Genomic DNA, 26458 nt, shown 5'->3' on the forward strand with positions numbered 1-26458 from the left:
AGACTTTCAGATGTCGTGTTATCACATATTCTTCGAGTGGCAACCTCACAATTAGAAGTGGATTTTATATCATTGGTTTCCAGTTTTATGAAACCACAGTGCTCTCATTAAAACAGTGTGTATATGAGGATTTAGGTATAATCATTAGACCATAAAAACTATGATTGAAAGTCTTTTGTGCTCATCCCTGCTGAAAGAGGAATTTGTGCTGTTTTATGGTAAGTAATTGCACATTTCAAGGCATTTTATTTTTCTTTCTTAAATTATAATTGCATTTTCCCCCGGCATATATAAAACCAAACATAAGTCATGATCTGGCCAGTGTTTCTTTAAGAAAAAATGCTCTGGGCGTAGAAGTGATAGAAGGCAATAAAATCGATTGGTGAAATTTTCAATATCGGCTTAATATTATTGGTGCAACGTAAAATTTAAATACATAGGTTTAAATGCACTGTTTTTATACGGGTTGTGACTGATTCAGTTTGGGGGGCAATACTCCCCGACCACTCTTCTGAAAGAAACACCGTATCTGGCCCCTGATGGTGTTTTATAAACTAAATTTGGCCCTCGAGATGTATTAGGTTGGCCAACGCTGCGCTAGTACGAGTCTCGGGTGGTACCACTGCACCATCCTGGTCGGTACTGTTGTTGTCCGATTTTCGCTCCAACTGGCATGTGTGTCCGACGTTGCACGAAGATTTTCGTGCGAAATTTCATGAAAACCTTGGCAACGGATCTCGCAATATGCCGTGAGAACAGCCGACGGGGCGCAAATGCTACACTGCAGATTACCACAATGTGAAGTAGTGTAATCTGACAAAAGTTTGTCGATGTTTCGAAGGAATGTACTGCTTCCATCTTCAAGTTCACAAGAGTAATCCAAGAAAGGTAGCAACAACTCGCTCTGCTTTTTTTTTCTGCTCCTGGCTGGTTATTTCTTTTGTTTATTTTAAATCGTGAACAGCGACTGGCTACGGGCTCAACGGCAGAGGTGTCAGATTTCGAATCCTGGTAGGGGCAATATTTTTCTTCACTCCACGTCGTCCAGACCGGTTCTGGTGTCCACACCGCTTCCTATTCAATGGGTACCTGGGGCTCCTCTCCGGAGATAAAGCGGCCTGGGCGCGAAGCTGACCACTCAACTCCAACTAGCGTCCAGGTCAAGAATACATGGTTCTATATATCTACTCTTCCATACGTCTTCATAATGTAGTGCTTAATTAGTTAACACAGGGACAACTTTACTCTTCGACCGTGAAAATGGAGGCGCTATATTCCTCCGATACCTCGGTAAACTTCTGCAAGACTGCACGGGATCACATTGCAAAGGCCAGTGCCTTTCACGCCAGTTCCCGCAATGCCTGTGGTGTATGTAGATTGCGTTCGGGCCAATGGAGTATTCCTGTAAACTGACTTCGAACTGCGAGTTGCTAGGCTTTATGCGTCGCGCCTTACACGTCAGGCGTCCCCTTCTTCCTCTGTCCCTGTCTCACCCACTTGAAGTTTTCTTTGAACAAGCACTTTCAGCTGTGCGCTTTCTATTCTTCATCCTCAGAACGTGGAAAATGGCGTACGTTTCCGGTCGGACCGTAGCTTCCGGTTCAGTGCCAGGGATTAGGGGCGAGCTCCATCTTTGTCTGACGCAGAAGTGGAGCCCTCTCGTATAATTGGCTGGAAGTGTGCTGCTGGGGTCTAATCCAGCAGATCTCGAGGTATCTCCTCTCCACCTGAGCCTCTTATTCTGGCTTAGCTCACAACGACACACTGCAAAAGTGCACCTTCTCCGTCCGCTGGAAACAACTCTGGAGTCACTGAAATTACAGACTGTACACTTTACGGAAGGGCATGCGATAGCGTAGTTCGTTGAGGCACTATGCTACATGCCATAAGGTCGCGGGATTGATTCTCGATGAGGTCATTGCATTTTTCGATTGAACTTCCTCCTTCCAGCCGCACTGTGGCACTGGGGTCGACTCAGCTAACAGAAATGAGTACCAGGAATCTTCCTGCGGGTAAAGGACGGCCGGCGCGTGAGGCTGATAATCTCAGCGCTGTGAGCCGATTGTCTAGAAACTGTGGGAGCCTCGACGGCTCAAAACAACATGGACTTCTATGGCCTATTACATGGTTAGATTAAACTCTTACAATTTATGCGAGATCTGTCGACATACCAAATTCTGGCTACATTCGGACAGCAATACCGGATGCATGCGTTCCTGCGGGACTACCTGAATGATCATTAGAGAGAAAATTGTTTAGAACCAAAAGTTATGCGTCTCGTTTTGAGGATCTCTTAATAGTTGTTATGAAAAGTTCTGTGTTCATGGATATAACGCCGTGCAGTCCGTTTCAAGCCAATCGACCTACCTGACGCCACATCCAAGGAGACATAACCTTCATAGTCACTTCAGTGAGAACCTTACATGTCCACTTGAATCCAGCCGGCATCCTCCGTTCGCGTTCCTATGCGTTACTCTACTACAGAGTGTCGAGCGGAACGCTGACAGGTGACCGTGTACTAAACCGGGGTAAAAGTAAAAAAAAAAAGTAAAGGTATCCCTGTAACAGGCCGTGGAGGCCCATAGGGTTGTGAGACGTCAAGACTCCCACATTTTCCAGACAGTCGGCTCACAGAGGACGGTAAGTTTGTCAGCCTTACGCGCCGGCCGCCCTATACCCCCAGGAATATTCCTGGTACTCATTTCTGTTAGTGGCTGAGTCGACCCCAGGGCCAGAGTGCGGCTGGAAGGATTAGGTGAATTGAAAAAAAAATCCAATGACCTCATGGGTACTATCTCTGAATTTGTCTGGGGGTCTGAGGAACACCACGAAGAACTTCGGTGAAAATAACTGGATTCACGGCCGCATACAATTCGTTTCATTTTAATAATTTCGTCCAATCTATGCACAGGGATTTCCCCCGCAAGTGGTTTTTTAGTAACAGACTGGAAAGCGGCCTCCGTAGTCTAGGGGTAACGTTCCCACTTCATGACTCAAGGTACGCCGGTTCAAACCCGGCGGAGGTAGTGGAATTTTTAAGGGCGGAAAAAATCAGGGAACAAGTCCTCCGGGAGGGACTTTAAGCCGTGGGTCCCGTGTCGTAGATTTATGGCACGTAAGAGATCCCCATGTCTCTAGGAGACCTCTGAGCAAAATTAGGCAAGTTTCCCGCCCAAGTAGTTTCCAATGCCTCTGGTAGATGGGGGAAGCATCGTGTACCGAGGGCCCACCTCGTTGGCTGAACGGAGCTGATAGCACTCACCAGTAGCGGTAGGGTATGGCGACTGGTAGAATATCAAAGGGGGACGTACAATAGGCTATTAGTCGCGGTGCATGGGGAAATCCCCCTCAAATAATAATAATAATAACAGACTGGAAGGAAAGTCAATCCGAGTGTTGTCACTTGCTGGAGAACGATCCGTAATGGCAGACCTGACTTACCTTTGAAGAGAGGCACGAGGCGGCCCCAGCAAGTGATGGCTCCCTTGCGGTTGAACTGCCCCAGAGCCAGTTCCATGTAGAACAGCGGGATGCCTCCCACCACGAGCATTATGCAGTAGGGCACCAGGAACGCACCTGAAACCCGCCAAAAGTTCATGACAAACAGAAGTGTCTTATTTCGCCTGGGACATGGCCGTTCTTATTCGCAATATGACAACAGCGTTATACAGTGGTTTATAATCCTTCAAACAAGGGACGAGACTCTAAGCGAGAAATCGAAATCCATTCGTGACGCTGAAACAGAAAGACTGAAAATCTGTGCCTAATGGAATGTGTCCTTCACAGACACGTCACACAAGTGCGTGGCCTTCACGTACACTAAGAAATCGTCCTACCCTATTCCCATGCAACCATTTACTGTCAGTCGGTACTCCTGCAGATACGCGATAAATCAAAATGTCTACTGCATAAATACAATTCAGTGAAAATTCTCCAATCTTCATTGTTATTAAAAAAAGGTAAAGCTATTCATGTAACATGTCCGATCTATAAAACCGAAATTAACGGCCGTGGAGATTCGTTGCGTTGATTACGTGACACCCTCTATCGGCTAAACTTCGCCGACAAGCGGCGATCGCTCCGTCGGTATAATTTACTTATGGACTACAGGCCACGGAGTTTTTTAATAACACGTGGGCCTATAAATTCAGGAGAGAGGAACTTTCGTTTAATTCTTATCGAGACTTCGGTAATATTCGGGAGTGTTCGGGAGATCAGTGCTGGTTGCTGAACACAGAAGTTCGGAGATTATAACAGAGCATGGATTTTCTTTAATCATCTCGAAAACACAGGAGACACGACGAAAAAATATAGGCGACATAAAGCGCCGTCTTCACTTTTCTCGACGCTTATTGTGAACATTTTTTCGTTCCTACAAATACATTATCGAGTTACGCACGAGATCTGCGCAGGAGAGCGATTGTGTCTTCATGTTCAAATGCTCGTCGTTGTCCGATTTTAACAAAAACTAGATGTGTCGACATGTTTTAGTGAAACGCCTCAATAGCGGACTTCATGAAAATACGTCCAGAGCTTCTTGCACTGTTGCGAGAAAGTCACGGCAAAAATAACAGGCGCATTTTTGTTACGTTTTGTTGAGAGAACTGTCCTTGTTACCGGCTGCTTGGCTTCTGATGCGTGGCTGCAGACGTGCACGCCACAACATTTCATAAACTGAAGTCATGTACAGAATGTTCTTTGCCACGACGACAAAACCCAAAAACCTAAGCGGAGAAACAACAATGCAACGTTACAGATTATCCTCAGAGACCTTCCTCTTTATGTATGTCCCTTGAAGCATTTTTATGAAGACGACAGGAGCAGAAAATCCAATAAGAGTAATAATAATACCAGAGCGGAAAAAGCTTTTACTGAATGTGGAACTTCCATTTCTGCGACAAGTCAGAGAGCTCAATTATGGAGTAATTTGTCTGTCTCACCGCGCACTGTGCCAGCAGAGACAAGCGGTGCACGAAGTCCCTTCGCTCCTTACCATGTTACAAGGTTTGTGCACACTTCGGGTCCTGCCCACCGGGGTGGGAGACTTCACTGTTCGTAACTAAGTCGAGTCTTATGTTACGACCGACGGTCAGTCGGCCAGTCTATCTTGGAATGAACCACCAGTCTGGGGCTTACGGCCAGATTTTTATTATTGTCAGACAGTTGAGGGTTTGTTGGTGTGGGGCGCTCTCTCTGAGGAGATAACGGGTCTGTCGTTTATAATTGCTGCTGGGCCTCGCCAGTGCAGTCATTCTTGGGTCCGAATCCCGTGCTACTCGTGACCATATTTTACTGTCTCAGATTTGAGACTTCCTTCTTCGTCACCTCCTACGACTCGCAGGGTCACGGTGGAGGTATTCGACCCCGTCTCCACACGGGACTTTAAAGACAGAATTTCTACCAATTTATTTATAAAGATTCAGTTCGTACCTCACAGGAAACACATTACGTCTCCGCTACAAATCCCAACCCGTTAATGGTGTTTAGGGAAACAATCGCTGTTTATTGTGAGAACAATATGGAACACACAAATACACTGTGTGGGCAGAATGCAGGATTTCTTTATGTTAAAGAAGATGGTAATATAATAATCACTTTGCTACAAGCCTTAAGGTAGCGGGTTCGATTCCTGATGAGGTGGTTCAATTTTCCAATTGACCCAATCCTTAAAGTCGCATCATGGCCCCAGGGTCGACTCAGCCTCTAACAGAAATGAGTAACAGGAATATTCCTGGGGGTATAGAGGGGTCGGCCGGCGCGTAAGGCTGACAATCTCACCGCCATCTGTTAGCCGATTGTGTAGAATATGTGAGAGCCTCGACGTCTCATAACTCTATGGGCATTCACGCCCTGTTATATGGATAGTTTTATCTTTTACCTTTTTCTTTACCCGCATGAAGATGTATGGGGAAGCTGAAATATACCTCCACGTATTCTTAATCTGAGTCTATCTGAAATGTCATTGAGAGTACGACGTACCTCGAGGAAGAAGGGCCCTGTTGGTTCGTGACAATTTTGTTTCCCACTGTGTGTTGAAAATATTAAGGTCGTGCCATAGCTTAGGCGGTTGGTCGCCGGCTTCCCATGGCGGCGGCCAGGGTTCGAGCCCAGGTCAGATCATATGGAATTTGTAGTGGACAAAGTGGCAATGGGGGAGGTATTCTCCCAGTACTTTGATTTCCCCTGCCAATCTTCATTGCGCCGACTGCCTCACACTCATCATCATCTGCTATCAGGGGCAGGTACAAAAGGCCAATTAGTGGCCGACGCACCAAGTGGACTCAGTTTCACCCCAACCCAAGAAACTAATAAAATATGTTAAAAACAACACCTTGCAACTTTTCACTGATGACGTAACAATCTACGTCACCAACTGATAAGCAAACCTCAAAGATATTTTAGACACGGTATAGATGGAGGTGAGAATTCAGTTTGAAGATCCCCGGTACCCACTCGATGAGAGGTTGGATTGGCCAAGAGCAGGTCTGGTTTCAGTTGTGAAGAGCAAAGTATCGGGAATTGAACCCCGGCCATCCAGCTCGCTGGTCTGAACCTGGGCCTGTATGTTCATGAAGCCCCAACTGGGGCACACTCAATATCGCTCGTCTGATGTCCCGACTTATTTTCGTATGTACCTTAGAAGTTTTAACTACGGCATATAGACCTGTTGCTAAGAGCTGAGTCTTTAAACAGCAGCCGTTATTAAGTAACGCCCTCAACATACACGCATGGAACAATAGAAGAACTGTGTTTTATATAAGGTCCGTGCTAAGATGTTATAACCGGGAGGTTTGGAGCTTAATTTGGTAGCGAGTTCTGCACGGGAGTCTGTGAAGAGAGGATCTGGGCGCGTGAAGCCGAAGAATCATGATTGTTAGAAGCCGTTGGCTGGTGAAGACATAGCAGGCTGGAAAAGGCTTAGCGGATGCTGTGGTGATTTGTGAATTGTGGAGATGAGCGCTAGCGCTATAATTATTTGTAGTGCCGAGTCGTGTGTATAAGTTGTCAATAAATTCATCCACCAATCCAAACCCCGTCTATAATCACTTAACGTGACAATATTAAATCTGCTTTTTTACCGTAATAAGACACTAAAAAGTGATCCGAAAGAAATGGAAGGTGTCAGGGGGCGTATTGACTCCGCGTGGCCAAGGGCAGTTACGTATAGCGGGCTTTTGTGATCAAGTAATGAACCTTCGGGATCAATAAAAGGCGAAGGCATTATTGAGTAGCTGAGCCACCACTAGCTTCTCCAGAAGGGCTCTGCTCCGTCGAGTTAGTTACGTTCATTATTATTATTATTTTTTTTAAATGAATATTTCACGTTTGTTCCTCTTCAGAAGTCGGCAACAAATTTCTAAATGCGAAAATTGTGGATTACTGTAGCGAAATTCATAACGATATTTTTTCTGTAAGCTGAAAAAGTAATCCACTGTTCTGTAGATATTAGCATTACAATCGACAATCTTCTTAAAAGTCACATGTCAGGCTCTCGGAATAAAACCTGGACATTCTGATCAGAAGCGAACTGTAAGCCCAGGTCCCCGGAGGAACATTTCCATCTAACCAGTACCTGAGATCCGTAAGGAAGGCAGGAGTGGATATGCAACCCACTCAACAGGTTGCCATGGGGACCAACAAGTAGAACTGCAGACCTGTTGAACTCGCTGGATATAAATCGCAAAAGATTTCGACTGCTCACGTCTCGATACAGAAGACATCCTGACGCGTGCTTCACGTTGACTTCAGAAATGCGGCCGATCAGATGCTAGACAAAGCACACACACTTTTGAGTAGACGTGTTATATGCGGCTCTGAGAAACAGGGCTCCACAGCTTACATGAACGCTGAGGGCAGGACAGATCTCCTTGTATAGTTTGTCTTGTGAATATCGTCACATGGTGTGTCTGAAGACGAGGTTGGGATGTATTGCACATTTATGAAACGCGTTATTACGAATAACTACGACAGTCTCACTGATGACACATTCCAAAGATCTGTCTAACTACAGCAAACATAAAGTCTTCTTAGTTTTCACTAGTCGTTACTTGGTAGCGGCTTCTAATATCGGACGTTACCACTTCCTCTGGGTTCGAGAACTGTCCGCGGCCTCAACTAGCAGCTTCTCGCTCCTCACAACTGCAACTCTCGACTGACAACTCAGAGGCAGGGTCAGAGTCACTTTACGACTGCGGTTTACAGCCAATAAGTTCATCTTGGCGCCAAGCCCCTTGAGACTCACGACGAGAGATATTCTGTAATAAATTGTTGCTACTCTTATTTGGAAAGATCTGCGCAAAGATATTGCGCGGCGATTAATCCTGACTACGTCAAGCTGGAAATGAATTCGATTGTTACTCGGTACATTATAATGTACCAATAATTATAATGTAATTACAATAATTATTGTTGGCTGCGCAACATTGGACAACAATGAAGTCCTTATGACAGACAACGCTAGTTTCAACAAAATCGGCATTTCGTGTATGGTCCTAGAGTGAGCGTACCGTTGTTTTCCTCAAGACATAGCCTATGCATCGTTAAACCGTTTTCGAGAAAATTGCCGTTTTATATTTTGGGGAACATAAGAAACGTCCCCCATTCTTGCAACTGGGATCTTCATGGGCACCGGCCTGTGACCGACGTACGTTCTGTATATCGAATATGAAAACAAAACACATTTTAGGCGCAAAGACAGACATACAGGCATACAGGGAGACGGACAGACGGCACATGAAAAATGCTTTTTTTATTCAGAAAGGCTAAAGCCTGTAAATCCGTGAAAAACTCAAGATCATTTTCCATCATGATCACAACACCTTCCCATATATCCGGGCGTACATTGCGCACGCGCTGCTGAAGCAGGACACGCGTATACGCGGCAGCACTGCAGACAGCTGCTCATGAGGACGCGCGTGTGATTCCAAGATGTAGCTGATGTTCAGTGCTTATGTAAATGATTCCTTTTTTTAAAAAAATAATGCTTATATAAAAGTGGTGATAAGTGATTGCAGGGCCATATGCTACATTATGGGATGTAACAAAGCTAAAGCTATCACTGTAACAGTCCGTCAAGTCCCTTAGAAGTCTAAGAGGTCGAGGCTTCCACATTTTCTAGACAGTAGGCTCATAGATGACGGTGGGTTTGTCAGCTTTAAGTGCCGGCCGACCGCCTTTTACCCTCCAGAAAGATTCCTGGTATTGTTTTCTCTTAGAGGCTGAGTCGACCTCAGGGCCTAAGTGCGGCTGGAAGAATTAGATCAACTGAAAAATCTAATGACCGAATCGGGAATCGAACCCGCGCCCTTCCGGCTTGTAACATAGTGCCTCAACCAACTACGCTAGCGCGTGCCGCCATTATAGGATGTAGGGGGCATGAAAGACACATGGCAGAAATGGTAAATACATACAAAAATTTTTGTCAAGAAATCTGAAGATAAGGGACCGCTTGGCAGAGCAAGGCGTGGACAGGATAGCAGACATGCTTAAGAGTCCATACAGAGTCAGATAAGAGGAGTTTATCATTAATAGATATCAGTACGGGTAAGGATTTGGGAGAATACGGTCGTGACCAATTTCAAAGTATTATCCGAGAATTCACATGGACAGACTAAATTATGAAATATCTCTTTACCGTATATATAGGAAAACAATCGTCAGTCAATACACGTGTAACGTCTTGCAGTGTCTTTGCATAAAACTCACTGATATTGAAAAAAAATCACTAACATAACAATGAAAATAAAAATTCATATTAAATGTGTGAAGAAGGAAATGTTGGCCGAGCTGATGCGTTCTGCTATGTACAAAGCATACAGCCATCGCGCTTGAACCGAACGCCTCTCCAAATTTCATTGGCCCATTGCCCTGTTTCACTTCTTTAGCTCTACATCATAAAACTATTTTAATTATGACTATGCCGGGACAAAAAACATGGCCGCTACAATAAATGATACTAAAAACTGCCCTCTGCAATCCATCAATGACGTGTGAACTCCATTGTTGCAGAACAAAAGAAGCTGCTTCTGCGTGACTTACTGCAGGGTGGCCAACGTTTCCGATGCTCTTAAAATTACCCATCGTCATGTGTAGCGTGTTGCGGTTCCGCCTGCTGGCACCTGATTGATGAAGCGACGTTCATTTCAAGATCGATACCTTCAAAAAATGAGTGAAGCCTCGGACGCTGAGGCACGCAGGGTACAGCGACACGAGACAAGATGCAACTACCGGACCCCGAGTGCGGCTACATGACCGGGAAATTTGCGTGTTCACGGATTTGAGTGACTAAAAAGATCTTCCACATCCAAGTTAACACAGTGGTAAGCGTATGTAAAGGTAAAGTTGTTCCTGTGTTTAGCGCCATGACGACATCACTAGTTAGAGATGAGTAGCCGCGGTAAACGCAAGTACACCTGAGAAAACACATTCTGTTTACAGAGTGTGTCAGTGTGTTCCGTACGGTTCTCACAATAAACAGCGATTATTTCCCTAAACAACATTAACCGGTTGGGCTCTGTAGCGGAGACGTAATGTGTTTCCTGTGAGGCACGCACTGAACTCTGCATTCTGCCCACACAGTGTATCTGTGTGTTCCGTATGGTTCTCACAATAAACAGCGACTGTTTCCCTAAACAGCATTAACCGGTTGGGCTTTGTAGCGGAGACGTAATGTGTTTCCTGTGAGGTACAAACTGAATCTCTATATACTGTCTCGATGAGTAATCAAAAATTAATTACCGTCATACGTAGCAAAGCCCCAGCTCACCTTGTTTCCTCAGCTCATAATAAAGTCACATCCTGAAACAATTCCTAAATCTTTACCTTCTTTCAAACATACCTTTACCGGAGAGACGAGCGGACACTGCCTGGGAACCTTCAAAACCAAAGAATACATTATTCTTTTTTGTCCAGCCTTAAATATAGTCTCTCTCACTACACCATCACCTCACATTTCTCTTCTTTCTCTCGCATATTTCTGGCCCTGCGACCGGCCATCTCGATACAGGTTTCCCTAGTTTTCCTCTGTCTTCAAGCAAATGCTAAGAGGCTTAGAATTACTAGGTTTTGGGGCTTTGTCCGTTATTCTAAAAAAACAACAAAAAAAGACTCCGTTGTTTTAGTCCGTAGCGAGTTATACCGACAGAGCAATCGCTGCTTGTCGGCGAAGTTAGTGCCAACTTTCACGGATAGAGGGTGTCGCGTGGTCTGCGCAAAGAATCCCTACGGCCGTTGATTTCGATTTTCTAGACGGGAGCGTCTAACACCAACTCAAAATTTCGGAAACTGGATCTGTTTCCGTGCACAGGTGAACGTGTGGGAAGACACCTACTGTGCTGTGTCCGTTAGAAAGAGCTCACCTCAGTCACTGGACGCGTGATAAACTCCTTACTTGAACACGTACACTAAGAGCCTATAACTGTGTATATACCGCACATTACCCTGGAAGTATAGTAACATAAGAATGTAGGCCTCGTCATAGCTCAAGCAGTTAGTCGCTGGCTTCCCACCGCGGCAGCCCGGGTTCGATCTCGGGTCTGGTCAAGTGGGATTTGTGGTGCACAAAGTGGCGATGGGGCAGTTTTTCTCCGAGTACTTCGGTTTCCCCTGCCAATCTTCATTCCACCAATTGCTCCACAATCACCCTCACCTATCATCTGGGGCTGGTACAATAGGCCAGAAGTGGCCGCAGTACAAGGGACTTAGTCCCACCCCACTAGCAATAAAAAAAACACAAGTATGTAAGACCTGAGGTTTTCGCGGCGGTGACTATTCAGAATGCCGTCTTCTGGGATGTGGCGCCGTGAAGATCTTGTGTGAACCAGCGTTTAGGAGGAACGTATCGCCTCCAGCTTCAGGGTAGAACAATCTGCGATCGCGGAACCAGCGTTAAGCAGGTGGCTGCAGAGAGTCTCTTTAATTTAATTTAAAACAACGGCACAGAAGGGGCGATAGCGTAAGATCGATACTTCGAGTTTCAATATGTCAAGCAAAGAAAGTTCCCGAAAAGTGGCCAGACATTGGACATGAACCTGTCCGTATGCACCATGCACTGGCTCAGTAATGACACCGGAAGCAGTTCTGCAGTAGCTATGGTGATACAGTGACAACTGTCAGCGTGATCATAATAACGGAACGCGCAAAGGACATTCCAAGGTTAGGGTCCGTTCTACAGTTCACGAATGTAAGGGTTTTATGTTGAGGAGTTATGATCAGCTTACAACTTCGGGGGGGGGGGGTATTTTATTTCGTTGTTTCCCCAAACACCGTTGGATTGTCATTATTTCTAATATGGTGCTCCCCCCCTTCCGGGTTTTACATTCAAGTACTTCCCCAAGCCAAAAGTTCCACTTTCAGGCAAGTTGGAAAAACAAAATCCGATAAGCAGAAAAGAAACTTTGCAAGGCCGCGCCATAGCGCAGGTCAGGTCATGTGGGATTTGTGGTGGACAAAGTGGCGCTGGGGCAGGTTTACTCCGAGTACTTCGGTTTCCCCTGTCAATTCTCATTCAACCGAATGTTTCACACTCATCATCATCTGCTATCAGGGGCTTGTACAATAGACCAATTAGTGGCCGACGTATCAAGTGGACTCAGTCTCACCCCACCCCAAAGAAACCTGGCATATAAACCTCGATGGAGAAACGATCTTATTAGGCCAAGAAGACGACAGATAATTGTACACGTATTTGTAACACGACAGAAGGCGAAGAATTAGATGGAACAGAATTGAGAGCCATTCCGAAAGTTTCGTTCTCTTTCAAAATCGCGATATTTTTGTGGGTTAGGACCTTTGACTATTTCCGATATCTGAAGAATCGAATTGGTTTAGGTGTTTAAGGGGGGGGGGTCGCTCGAGTCCTTGGCTCACTCGGGCTCTGAATACGAGTTATTATCCAAGATCAGCTCCAGGGAACATCTGGCAGTCATTTCCAGACACAACCCACGCTTCTAGTTGCTGCCTTTGTCACGGAATTTTTCAAGAATCATGAGCAGAAAGTAAGACTCAGACAAAATCATTTCCATTCTAATAATTTCCTTTCTTGTCGGCCTTATGCAAAAGAAATCGATTTAAAGAAGCCTGAAGTCTGTTTTACAAAGTAAGTTCTAATATTGAAGTAAATCAAACGGGGTTCCATGCCGCCGTGCACACAGTTCCTTACATCTCAGGGCTCTCAACTCACTGCCCGTTCACTCTAAGATAAAAATAAAGTAAAGTAAAGTAAATTAAAGGTGTCCCTGTAACAGGCCGTGGAGGCCCATAGGGTTGTGAGATGTTGAGGTTCCCACATTATCTAGACAATCGGCTCATAGATGGCGGTAAGGTTGTCAGCCTTACTCGCCGGCCGCCCTTGAACCCCAAGAATTTTACAAGAACATTCCTGGTACTCATTTCTGTTAGAGGCCAGGGACATAGTGCGGCTGGAAGGATTAGGTCAATTGGAAAAAAATCCAATGACCACATCGGGATTTGAACCCGGGACTTGAACCCGCGACCTTCAGGCTTGTAGCATAGTGCCTCAACCAACTACGCTACGGTGTGCCTCCTCACTCTAAGGTAAACGTGCTTAATTAAGCAATACCATGATAACATATGGGGTAGTGGAGGTTAAGCTCCACCTTTCTTGACCTCGGCAATAGGTGGAGGTGAGTGATCAGCTACACGCTCTTGCAACTTTATCCCGGGAAAGAGCGCCCAGCACCCATTGGATAGAGCCGCTCTGGACGCTGTGAAGAGAAAAAAATTTCACTGATGAGAATCGAAACCATGCCGTCCATCCCGTAGTCCGTCGCTATGCCGACTGAGCGATCTCGGATCCCCAGACTCCACATACACTTCATAAAGTTGAAAAAAATCGTTACCGGTGCCTTGTTGCCACGGTTAGTGTCACTCCCACCTCAAAAATTCGTGCGTTCGCCATGTTGCTATTACCGATTGAAGAGCGTTAAAATGCGAATTTTGGGGTGGGATCCTGTGGCAAAATATTCATATAAAATTTCGTCGAAATCGATTGGGCTGCTCCCGAGAAGAATGAAATATATGGACAGATCGACAGGCATAACCACCCTACATACTGTCTTAGACAAGATCACGCTGTGAGGAAGGTTGTTTCACACGATCCGAGAATCAGTGGCGCTGATGTAAGCTGCTTGAAACACGGGCAGCAGCTGAGAAGTCAACATGTAAAAATGACATCATTCGTTTTGTAAAGAGCTGAAGCTACAGATCACAAATACATTGTAATCCGATGCATCAATTCTGATTTATTTTTCATGCAACACAATAGAACAGCAAATATCACACAAAATCAACAACATTTAACCTTTTAATGCCCAGTGGTTATTATACGTACTACTTGCATTTAGACATATTAAAATTCTGCATTCTCCCCACACAGTGTATTTGTGTGTTCCGTATGATTCTCACAGTAAACAGCGACTGTTTCCCTAAACAGCATTAACCGGTTGGGCTTCGTAGTCGTGACGTGATGTGTTTCCTGTGAGATACGAACTGAACTCTGCATCCTGCCCAACACAGTGTATTTATGTGTTCCGTATGGTTCTCACAGTAAACAGTGATTATTTCCCTAAACAGCATTAACCGGTTGGGCTTCGTAGTCGTGACGTGATGTGTTTCCTGTGAGATACGAACTGAACTCTGCATCCTGCCCAACACAGTGTATTTATGTGTTCCGTATGGTTCTCACAGTAAACAGTGATTATTTCCCTAAACAGCATTAACCGGTTGGGCTTCGTAGTCGTGACGTGATGTGTTTCCTGTGAGATACGAACTGAACTCTGCATCCTGCCCAACACAGTGTATTTATGTGTTCCGTATGGTTCTCACAGTAAACAGCGATTGTTTCCCTAAACAGCATTAACTGGTAGGGCTTTGTAGCGGAGACGTAATGTGTTTTCTGTGAGGTACGGACCGAACTGAACTGAATAGATTTATTGACCACTTACACGTCGTTAACTACAAATAACTATAACACTATCGCTATGTTTCCACACTTTACAGTTCACTAGAGCACACATTCTAATGTTCTCAGTCTGTTACTAAACGTTTCCTGGTATCGGCTCCAACAGTGGCTATTCCTCTGCCTCCGGACTTTAGTCGTCTCTTCACAGATTCCAGTGTAAAATTGATTGGGTTTAACCTTGTCCCTTGCTTATAACATCTCGGCAAGGTCCACATAGAAAAAACAGTTCTATTTTTGCGTTCGGGTCTGTTTCTGCGGGGACTATTTTACAGAGCCGTTGACCAGAAACGGCCCTGGTATATCTTCCCATCTCTCTCTCGTTGCATAGCAATAGTTCTACATGCTACAATATATTATTTGGAAGAATTCCAGCCTTTAGAGAGTCAGTTATACCCCCAGACGTACTTCCATGAAAAAATAAGTCGAAACACCCAGGCTGTCAGTATTTGCCGATGTCCAACTTGCGTAAACCTCTGAAAGTACTTGGGCTGGTGGTCAATACGGGCATTCAATCACTGACTCCAGTGTCATTAGCGAAGTCATCTTCTCCCGTGTCATAACCGAGCGGTGACAGAGTCTAACTGGTTTAACTCTCTCCTTGATTGCCCCTGTAATAGCCTATTGAAACCGGGCCCTATTATAATCGTACAAGCAGTTCAATCAGGAGCTCATGTGAGGTAGACACTCCGTGCATCTCGACAGTAACCCGAAAGCAGCAGTAAGAATTTCATTGCCAAGCTACTAGTCGCTCATCTAGTAAGAAATTCCCGTTTCTAATTGAATCAGAAAGTTCTTCACAGTTTTAACAAAAGCCGGCAACCGGACATTATCGTACAATAAAAATCCAGCAACATATCACTTCTTTAACTCTCTATACGGCAGTGGTAAGCATATATACCACTTGCTTTAAGGTTAAATAATATAACAATTCATCTGCATTGTTGATTTGTAGGATTCGTCTGGCTCACAGGGAAATCATATATTGTTTCTCTAAATGCGCGTCCACATTACTCGTATTCGTGCTCGTGTGACTCGCTATGCTCGCGAGTAATGTGGACGATACGACAAGTCACGGGGCGAGCAAATTTTAAATTTTTAATTTAAAAACTGTAGCCAATAAATTACAATACGACTACAGCCTATACACACTATGAGTAAATATACGGATCCTCACATGCCGAAGCCTGGCGAGCAACGAAGTAGTGTGGACGAAGATTTATGAACACAAGTAAAAGCCAGACGAGTCTCCCGACGAGCACAAGCCTGGCGAGCACGAGTAATGTGGACGCGCCTTAAGAGTATTAGTTGATTAATTTTTGTAATGAAGATGTGTTTTCTGTAAGGTATGAACAGACTCATAAAATACTGTGGCACATTTGATCAAAGCAATAACTGTGGAGCCAGAGAAACCGCCGTTGCTGGTAAACGGGGCTCAAAGAACATTCGTCTCTAGGCAGCGGCCGCGAAACAGACAACGGAACAACATCCGTTGCCTAGCAGCAGTTTCCTAATAATGCAAAAGTTAGGCTACGACGATTGAAGAGCTGTGTTTTCTACGTGGTCCATGCCAAGATATTATAAGCGAGGCAAAATTTAGTGTGCTCGGTTGAAAAGTCAGGCTGTGAAGAGAAAACTTTACGTGCGTTGCAGTTACAATGATAATTTGACTGTGTACTGCAGTGAGACTGTTATAATTACTGTGCTGAAAGCCGTTACCATGGAACGGCTGGTGAAGGCATTGCATGCTAGAGAAGACTTGGCGTGTGCTGTGGCGATCTGTGAGGTGTGCACATTACTGACAATAAGTTGTACTCCAGGAGCCTCGTGGGGCAGTCAGAGGTGAACACAGCAACTGGAATCTTGTGTAATTTCCATCTAAAGCAGTGCCCTTCGCGTTCGAAATGTGACTGTGAAGAGTACTGCATTTTGGTTTGTAGCGCGGAGGCAGCCAGACGTTTCGGAGGAACCTAAGGCCAAACAAGCGGCCAACACAAGCAGGCGGCAAGCTGATCTCAGGCGATTTGTTCTTCCGAAACGTCGGGCTCTCCGAAATACATGGTATTACAACCCGAAAGCTGTACTCATCCCCGCTGCTGTGAGAGGCTCAATGTATGATTCGGCCCTATACAGGTAAGGTAAAGTTGCCCCCGTGCTTAACTAATTAAGCGCTGCCCTATGAATGCGTTTGTGGGAGTGGATGTATAGATCCACATTTTCTTGACCTCGGCATTAACTGGAGGTGAATGGCCAGCTTCACGCCCCAGCCGTTTTATCCTCGGCGAAAAAGTCCCCGGTACCCATAGGATAGGACGTTGGGTGGACCCCAGAGCCGGTCTGGACGACGTAGAGAATTCTTGTTCCTACCGGTACTCGAACTCCGACCTCTCGGCCGTCCAGCCCACACCCAGTCGCTATACTGACTGCGCTATCTCGGCTCCTCACTTCCAGCCCGTAGCCAGTCGCTATACTGACTGCGTTATCCCGGCTCCTCACGTCCAGCCCGCAGCCAGTCGCTATACCGACTGCGCTACCCCGGCTCCTCACGTCCAGCCCACAGCCAGTCACTATATTGACTGAGCTATCCCCGCTCCTCGCGTCCAGCCCACAGCCAGTCGCTATACTGACTGCGCTATTCCGGCTCCTCACGTCCAGCCCGCAGCCAGTCGCTATATTGACTGAGCTATCCCCGCTCCTCACGTCCAGCCCACAGCCAGTCGCTATACTGACTGCGCTATCCCGGCTCCTCAGGTCCAGCCCGTAGCCTGTCGCTATACTGACTGCGCTATCCCGGCTCCTCAGGTCCAGCCCGTAGCCTGTCGCTATACTGACTGCGCTATCCCGGCTCCTCAGGTCCAGCCCGTAGCCTGTCGCTATACTGACTGCGCTATCCCGGCTCCTCAGGTCCAGCCCGTAGCCTGTCGCTATACTGACTGCGCTATCCCGGCTCCTCAGGTCCAGCCCGTAGCCTGTCGCTATACTGACTGCGCTATCCCGGCTCCTCAGGTCCAGCCCGTAGCCTGTCGCTATACTGACTGCGCTATCCCGGCTCCTCAGGTCCAGCCCGTAGCCTGTCGCTATACTGACTGCGCTATCCCGGCTCCTCAGGTCCAGCCCGTAGCCTGTCGCTATACTGACTGCGCTATCCCGGCTCCTCAGGTCCAGCCCGTAGCCTGTCGCTATACTGACTGCGCTATCCCGGCTCCTCAGGTCCAGCCCGTAGCCTGTCGCTATACTGACTGCGCTATCCCGGCTCCTCAGGTCCAGCCCGTAGCCAGTCGCTATACTGACTGCGCTATTCCGGCTCCTCACGTTCAGCCCGTAGTCAGTCGCTATACCGACTGCGCTATTCCGGCTCCTCAGGTCCAGCCCGTAGCCAGTCGTTATACTGACTGAGCTATCCCGGCTCCTAAAATATGCAGTTATTGGAAGGACACCTGTAGAGCGGAAGATCGGTGATATGAGCCACAACAACTCTGCTGACAAGAGACCGGACCCCATGTATGGAAGGTCCGAAAGCTGACTGCATGGGTACAAGAAGACATTGAGGGTTGTGATGGCAAACCGCTGTACATCCTGTACTGTCAGCAGCCATATCCTCACATTTATTGCAATAAAGATTTAATTAGCATGTTCGCAGGAGCCCGCCACTGGGGCTCAGCCAGATTAATCCAGGATATCCTTTTTAACATTCAGTTTAATATTGTAGCATGTAGACCCGTTGCTGGGTAACGGTCACGAAAAGACGCCTGTTGCTGCGTCATCGGAGTCTTAATAAACGGTGTTACGCAACCCGTTGCTGGGTAACGCAAAATCACCATAGAAGAATGAACGGTGTTTTCTACGTGGTCATTGCCGAAGAGTTATCTTGAAGTAAATTGGGGAGACCGAGTCAGTTCTGCAGGGGTGGTTGCGAAAGAGGACTTGAGCGCGGGAAGCTGAAGAATCTCCAGTTAGCAGCGGTTGTCAGGTAATGGCTGATGAAGAAAGAAGGCTGGAAAAACTTAGCGGGTGCTGCGGTGATTTGTGAATTGTGGAGATTAGCGTTGGCGCTGTAATTACTTGTACTTATGAGTCTTGTGTAATTAAGTGGCCAATAAATCGAGTCACCAATCCATACCCCGTCTATAGTTGCCCCTACACGTGATAATGATATTATTCCATCTATACCTGGGCTTCGACAAGTAATTTCTTACCTTCAGACCACAGCTATGATGTTACATAAAGCAAGTAAAGTAAAGGCATCCCGTAACAGACCGTGGAGGCCCATAGGGTTGTGAGATGTTGAGGTGCTCACATTTTCTAGACAATCGGCGCATAGATGGCGGCAGGTTCTGAGCCCTACTCTGTTGGAGGCTGAGTCGACCACAGGGCCATAGTGCGACTGGAAGGATTACGTCAATTGAAAAAAAAGAAAATCCAATGACCTCATCGGGACTTGAACCCGCGACCTTCCGGCTTGTAGCATAGTGCCTCAACCAACTACACTACCCCGTATTTTTCCCATGCTCTCCCCTCTCCTCCTCCTAGGTCTGATAAACCAAACTAGTTTCTGTGACGAGAACAAACCATGAAGCCGTTCACTGTATCATGTCCCGTGATCCGTGCGCATTGCCAATGGACGGCCGACTGTAATCTGTTCAGAAAACTGAACAGGCAATTCCGGGCAGAATTCATAAAGCCCACTTCTCTCCTCTATAGATTTGTGGTCCTAGGGATATAACAAGGCTACAATTACCATTTTAGTTTTGTGGATAACTTGTTACTCAAGAATGAATTCCGTCAACGTCAAATTACTGATACACAAGCTGTGATTGTCACGTGGTCGCCATGTTGTTACGTTACATTACGCAAAATTTTAACATATTTCTAAGGTTTGTTGTTATGCTTTGTCTGAGGGCCCCAAACACAATGGCAGCATTCTCCCCCTCGTAATGTCCTTACCGAAAGTACCTCGCGTAGATGGCAGGAAAACCGTTCACACAAAGTTAAGCATACAGGCCTGTGTCGGCTTGACTTACCGCCCCCGTTCTTGTAGCACAGGTAGGGAAAGCGCCACACGTTGGCCAGGTCGACGGCAAATCCTATGACTGACAGTAGGAAGTCCACCTTCTTGCTCCAGTTCTCCCTAGCCTCTCCATCCCCCGGCAGGGCCCCCCCGCAGGGGGTCGGTGTGCGTGTGTTGGTGGCGTTGGGGGCCATGGCCAGCTCTAGCCCTGGCAGCTGGGGGCCTCCTCTCTGTAACAGACGGAACGGCCTCATGACAATCACCGCCTCCGAGGTTACGGAATGGGCTAAGCAGCTAAGCAACAGCAAGCGTTTTCTGCCTTGCTACGAGGGCGTCAGTAGATAAGTCACAAACGGATATAAAACGTAAAACTTGCGGTATTCGAACCTGGAAGAAAACATTTATTTCTCGACATATTCTCCATCAATACTGATACACTTGTCTCAGCGATTTAGCATTGCCTCGAAACTCGCAACACAGAAGTCTTTTGGCTGTTGTCCCAGACACTTCTGCACCTAGTCGGGTATTATTTGCGACTTTCGGACGTCCTTCAGAGAATTTCTGGACCCAGTTGTGAACCACTTAAAGCGACATTCACTTCCCACCATAAACAGGAAACATTTCTTTATGAATATCTTTTGCACTGAGTCCTTTTGCCCACGAAAAAAGAATATACCTATGCTCTTCGGTAGTACACCCTTCAGGAACGGTCACCATTTTGACTACTGAAACAAGTCTGTGCTGCTATCTAGTAATAGACGTAGAAAACCTATTATGTCCATTACAGCTGTTTTACTTCCATTTGTAACCTATTTACTGACTCTCCCTAATACAATGGATTCTGTGTTCTTCGTCTGTACTTCAGTCGATGAAACTTGAGCATTTAGTAAGCGTACGAATATAATCCTTGTTCTTAGTCATTTATTCTACAGTGCTTGCAGTAGCTTGGACTGCATAGCGTCTAAATGCCGCGCCATAGTTCAGGCGGCTAGTCGCCGGCTTCCCAGAGCGATGGCCCGGGTTCGATCCCAGGTCAGGTCATGTGGGATTTGTGGTGGACAAAGTGGCAGTGGGGCAGGTTTTCTCCGAATACTTCGGTTTCCCCTGCCAATTCTCATTCCACCAACTGTTGCACGCTCATCATCTATTATCTGGCGCTGGTAAAAGAAGCCAGGCAGTGGGCGAGGCACCAAGTGGACTCAGTCTCATAGCGTGTAGTGGAAGGTGCTGGCGAATGAATTGGTCGTGGTCTATTCTAGGAAATATCTCGGCATTTACCTGGAGGAAATCAGGAAAATTACAAAACGCCTCAGCCAGGACAACTGGGTATCCCAGCCGAGATTCGAACTCAGTATTTCCAAAAAACAAGGCTTGGGTATTAGCGCTATGCTAACCCGCTCGGTACGTGTGATGTAGCAGGAAATTCAATGGCCTGACTTGAAATGTACAGGGAAGGGCAGCAGAGATGTAGAATAATTCTTTGTTAAGTACAGAACGAGAATATGTCATTACGAACTTATTTAAGAAATTCTTCAGCAGGATATTAAAAAAAATTTTTATCTTATAATCTTTGAGTCGGAAGGAAAACACAAGTGACCACATTCTGTGAATAGATACATATACACATGCTCACATGAGTAGAAGGAATTCAATCAATGGGATCTGAATACTAGAGATAACAAAAAGAAAACTCCGTGGTTTTAGTCCGCAAGCGAACTATACTGACCGAGCGACCACCGCTTGTCGGCGAAGTTAGTGCCAACTTTAGCGGATAGGGGGTGTCACGTGGTCAGCGCAACGAATCCCAAGGGCGTTAATTTTGGTTTTCTAGACCGGAGCCGCTGTTTCCTTGAAATAACTCCTCAATTATCCTCACGAGGCTGAGTGGACCCCGTTCCAGACCAACTACTTCTCAGACAAATCTGGTAGAGCCGGGAATCGAACCCGGATCTCTGGATCTGTAGCCAGAGACTCTAACCATTCGACCACAGAGGCGGTCGAATATTAGAGACAAGACGCTTAAAATGTTTTGACAAAAATTTATTTTTGTGCCAGAGAGAGAGAACTGGAGAAACAGAATTAAAATGTTCGTTCATTCCTACAAAACGAGAATACTGTTGATTTATAAACACAGGGGTCACAAGAAGCTAATTTACTAAAACATTAGACGATAAACACACAGGGAACAAAACACAATTATTTTGGGTTTCGGGTACTCACGTCGGTGACAACAGAGAGTGCTTCTGGGACATGCAGTCTGCTACAAATTCAGAGACGTTTCGGAGGAATGTGCTGTGGAATTCTACGGATTGCCGAAGTTCTACTTAATCATTTATTTATCTTTAAATTCAGCAATGATATGCCTCCATCTTCAGGGTCTAAGAGTAAGCCAAACAAGCAACCAATAAGAAGCAAGCAGAGCTCTGAAACCGGGCTACAAGGCGTCATGTCCCAGGAAGTTGATTTCTTTAAAGCTTACTTACAATTACTGCTTCCGCTTTTCCCGTTAAAACTCTACCGGCGCCCTTATTATTATTATTATTATTATTATTATTANGCTCTTTCCCCGGGGTAAATCGGCCGGGGCGTGAAGCTGACCACTCACCTCCAGCTAGTGTCGAGGTCAAGAAAATGTGGATCTATACATCCATTCTCCCGTACACCTTCATGGTGCATTGCTTAATTATTTAAGCACAGGGACAACTTTACTCTTTTAGCAGTAGTCGTATTTGCTTCTAGTTTTGCAGTTGCTAGTGTACACTTAGCAGACAGAGGAACTTGAATGCGATATAAATTCAAGTCAGAAGCCTCACAAAATTCTTTCTCAGAGAATAATAAATTCAAGCGCAAGAAACGCTTTAGGCATAGCCGTTATTCCGTACTGATTGAACTGAAAAGTTTTCCCATGAGAAGCACTTGGAACTCTCTAGAGAGCATTCCACTTGATTGCCCCCAGAAGATCTGCTGCAGACGCCTGAGAGATGCAATTCCGTTTAACCTGTCGTCCGTACAGGCTGTCCCTTGTGATCCATCCTGTAAGATGCGTGTCGTGTCACTTGGAGGAACAGTGAAAGTGGCATAGCGCACTCTGAGAGGGCGACATCTTCTGTCATACGTACAGAAGAGAGCAATCTCGAGAACCGCTAGCATCGCTGCAAGTCCGAGCCATTTAAGGCCCGGTAGCAGCAGCTTGAATCAGCAACTACTACCTGAGTCAAAACAGTCAATGTATTGTCAAGATTATGTGTGACTACAGACGGGGTATGGATTAGTCAATGAATTTAGTGACCACTTATACACACGACTCAGAACTACAAGCAATTACAAGGCTATCGTTAATCTCCACGATTTACAAATCACAACGGCACCCACTAAGAAAATTCCAGCCTGTCTTAACCAGCCGTTCCCTGGCAAGGGCTTTAACGGTGGAGATTCTTCAGCTTCCCGCATTCAGGTCCTCTTGTCACAACCTCCCGTGCAGAACTCTTGCCAACTGTCAACTCAACTACAGCGTCATCTCTTATCAACTTCCCTTGCAAAGCTCAACTGAACTGCCAGTCCTCAACTGGCTGGATTGTCCCAATTCTCTTCTTTATAATAAATTTGCGTGGGCTACATCGAAAACACCGTTCTCCTGGTGTTGTATGCGTGTTGATTTCCGAGGGAAAGTGTTTACCGAGCCGTTGCTCAGGAACGGTCGCCTGATTATTCACCTATTGCATAGCAGCGGCTGTACTCTTTGTTTCGAGGTCTTCGCCCAGTAACGGCTATGTACGCCACGATATACTGTACAGTCTCTATGCAACCTTCATGCCGCTGTCTTCTCTGGGAGGGATATTATTGCGCTCAGTTAGTTTAACTGCTGAAATTATGCTTTGGTCTGCAGATACACAGTTCTGTTTATTTCAGCTTATCATTACACAATGTGTTCTGAACTGAGGCTGTACACATTAGACGTGGCTGTTTCCGTCCCTTCCTCCCCGTCTCGCAGGTGTCAAGATTAGAGTTTTGGCGCTAGGTTAGCTCTGAGGTGCTTGTGTCTGGATTGCTAGTTGACTGCCTTACCTTTCGATCCTGATCATGGAGGCAGTAAGTACTTCCGAAACGTCTTACTGAATCTGACGGCCTTATGGCCCAGACAGCAGTACTCTTCTTCAGCAGACTTTGTGATACATAAATGCACATCTAATTTAACACAGAGGAACGGCATAGCTCAGTCAGTATAGTGACTGGGCTATAGGCTGGGCAACCGAGGGATCCACTTTCGATATCCGGCAGTGAAAAGATTTTTTTTTGTATCTCCGCAGTGCCCAGACCGACAGCCTCGTATGCAATGGATACAAGGAGCTATTTCCTTTGGGGTGAAGGGGCAGGAGCGTGAAACTCACTAACTTAAACCCAGTGCACAGGCAATGACTGCGTGGAGGTTACACTGCTGCTCTGAATTCACGGCTGGTATTTATTTACAGACAGCGGCAAATGTCACACTGCAAGGTGGCTGTAATTTGCGTTCACGAGAAATATATTTAGGGCAACTGGAACCGTCTGCCTATGTCCGCCATTGCCGGGTTACCAAATGAATATTATATAGAGGGTATCCGAGGAGGAAAGGTGAATATTCTGGGAGGTCACGGCATCGGCCATGCTAAGCAACAATGGTATATGTACATGTGTTCTATTCCGAACGGTTCCCGAAATAGAGCTATTTCACTGTACAGACGAACAACACGCCATGTCCTCACACGAGTTGCACCCAGGTACAGTTATTTCACTACGAGTATACAGTACACTGTATACTGTGCAGACGAGCAACACGCCATGTCCTCACACGAGTTGCACCGAGATAGAGCTATTTCACTGTACAGTACACTGTACACTGTAGAGACGAGCAACACGCCATGTCCTCACACGAGTTGCACCGAGATAGAGCTATTTCACTGTACAGTACAGTACAGTACACTGTACAGACGAGCAACACGCCATGTCCTCACACGAGTTGCAAAGTGCATTGATGATGACGGTGGGATTTTCGAAAATGTATTACACTAGGTAAACTGTACCAGCTCTGTCACTTGAACAATAAATTAGAAACAGTACATAATATATCTTTCTTATCACCAATATTGGAATTGTACAGTGAAATAGCTCTATCTCGGAAACCGTTCGGAGTAGGACGCATGTACATATTGTTATGTATCCTGGTAATGTGACAAGTAATTAGCGGGTTCTGGAATCGATAAATCGATTTACTGGATATTCACCAGGCAGAATTACAATTAGTTGAGACGCAATCTTACTGTAACTATACTGTTTCTCAATTAAGAACCACGGTAACATTCTAAAGGGTGCTGTAACTAGACCACATAAAATACAGACTTCTTCTGACGTCTGTTTATCTTCTGTCGTATTCTGTCTCCTGGGTTCTCATCTCCAGTAATCCCCAGTAATCTTCTAGTAATCCTCTTGAGGTAGCTCTTGGCGTACCGAATAGAAGACAACGAGTCGAACAGTTGATTTCTCTGTTGTCGTGAAAACGTCCTTTTGGTTGCTGTGAGAACAATGTTTACGTAGTCCTTGTAACGGAAACCTGTGAATCAATATCTTCAGTAGTTCCTCTGTTGTGATTACTGAGGCCTTCGCTACTACTCCCACGTAACCGAAGTTCTATTGTTGACTGCGTTACACGGTTTTCTGGTTCCATATCTTTAATGCTTTGAACAACCAGACATACGAATATATACTCTTTTTTGCTTAGAACGACCGATATTATGATCTCCCACTGACCTTTCTCCCGGGATAACACACACACATATATAGGATATTTCACGACTTTAGGGAATAACTGCAGGAGGTGATTTCCTAGGTCTTTGTGACCCTTTTAGACTCAGGATAGAAGGTAACGATTACTGACAATAAACGAAACAAAATAATAAACCAGCATAATACATGATACATTTAAAGTATGAATGTAAAGTTAACTTCGTGAAATTACCTTTAATTTGAACTTACTGGTGCTTAAAGCTGATTTTCGAAAATGCCACCGCCGGTCGCAACACAGGCTGCCGCTCGGTTGTGAACCGCGCGGGTAGCACGTAGCAGCTTCAGCTGGCTGTTTCTTATGTGGTCAGCGGCGTCCAGAATGCGACCGAGCAAAGCATCTCGCGTTGCCACCTTCACACTGTAAACCAGTTCTTTCATCCATCCCCACACACAATAATCCAGTGGGCTTAAGTCTGGAGACCTGGCTGGCAATTCTTCGCGTACTCGTACGTGGACTGCGGTGTACCATACGAACAATGTCTTTTTCATTGACACCTTCATTAACACCACGCTCGGCTGCAATACGAACGCCGGGAAGTCTACCGGTATCTCGCAATGCCTGGTAAACTCCAGTAAACACTCTCCGGTTCGGTATTCTACGATTCGGAAACCGTTGCTGATATTCAGCTACGGCAAGAACTGAGTTACCGTCA

General features: G+C 45.9%; 1 protein-coding gene across 1 annotated transcript in view; it reads right to left on the reverse strand.

The window, feature by feature from the left end:
• The window catches only part of LOC111875251 (sodium-dependent dopamine transporter), an 88608-nt gene that overhangs the window by 39848 nt on the left and 22302 nt on the right, over nucleotides 1-26458 (reverse strand). The window contains exons 2-3 of the mRNA XM_023871323.2: nucleotides 19999-20215; nucleotides 3442-3576 (exon numbers count right to left, since the gene is read on the reverse strand). Of these exons, the coding sequence (XP_023727091.1) occupies nucleotides 3442-3576; nucleotides 19999-20179 (316 nt within the window). The 5' untranslated portion in view covers nucleotides 20180-20215. The remainder of the gene's footprint in view (nucleotides 1-3441; nucleotides 3577-19998; nucleotides 20216-26458) is intronic.

Source organism: Cryptotermes secundus, unplaced genomic scaffold, assembly GCF_002891405.2.
Source record: "Cryptotermes secundus unplaced genomic scaffold, Csec_1.0 scaffold526, whole genome shotgun sequence".
NCBI classification, from domain to species: domain Eukaryota; kingdom Metazoa; phylum Arthropoda; class Insecta; order Blattodea; family Kalotermitidae; genus Cryptotermes; species Cryptotermes secundus.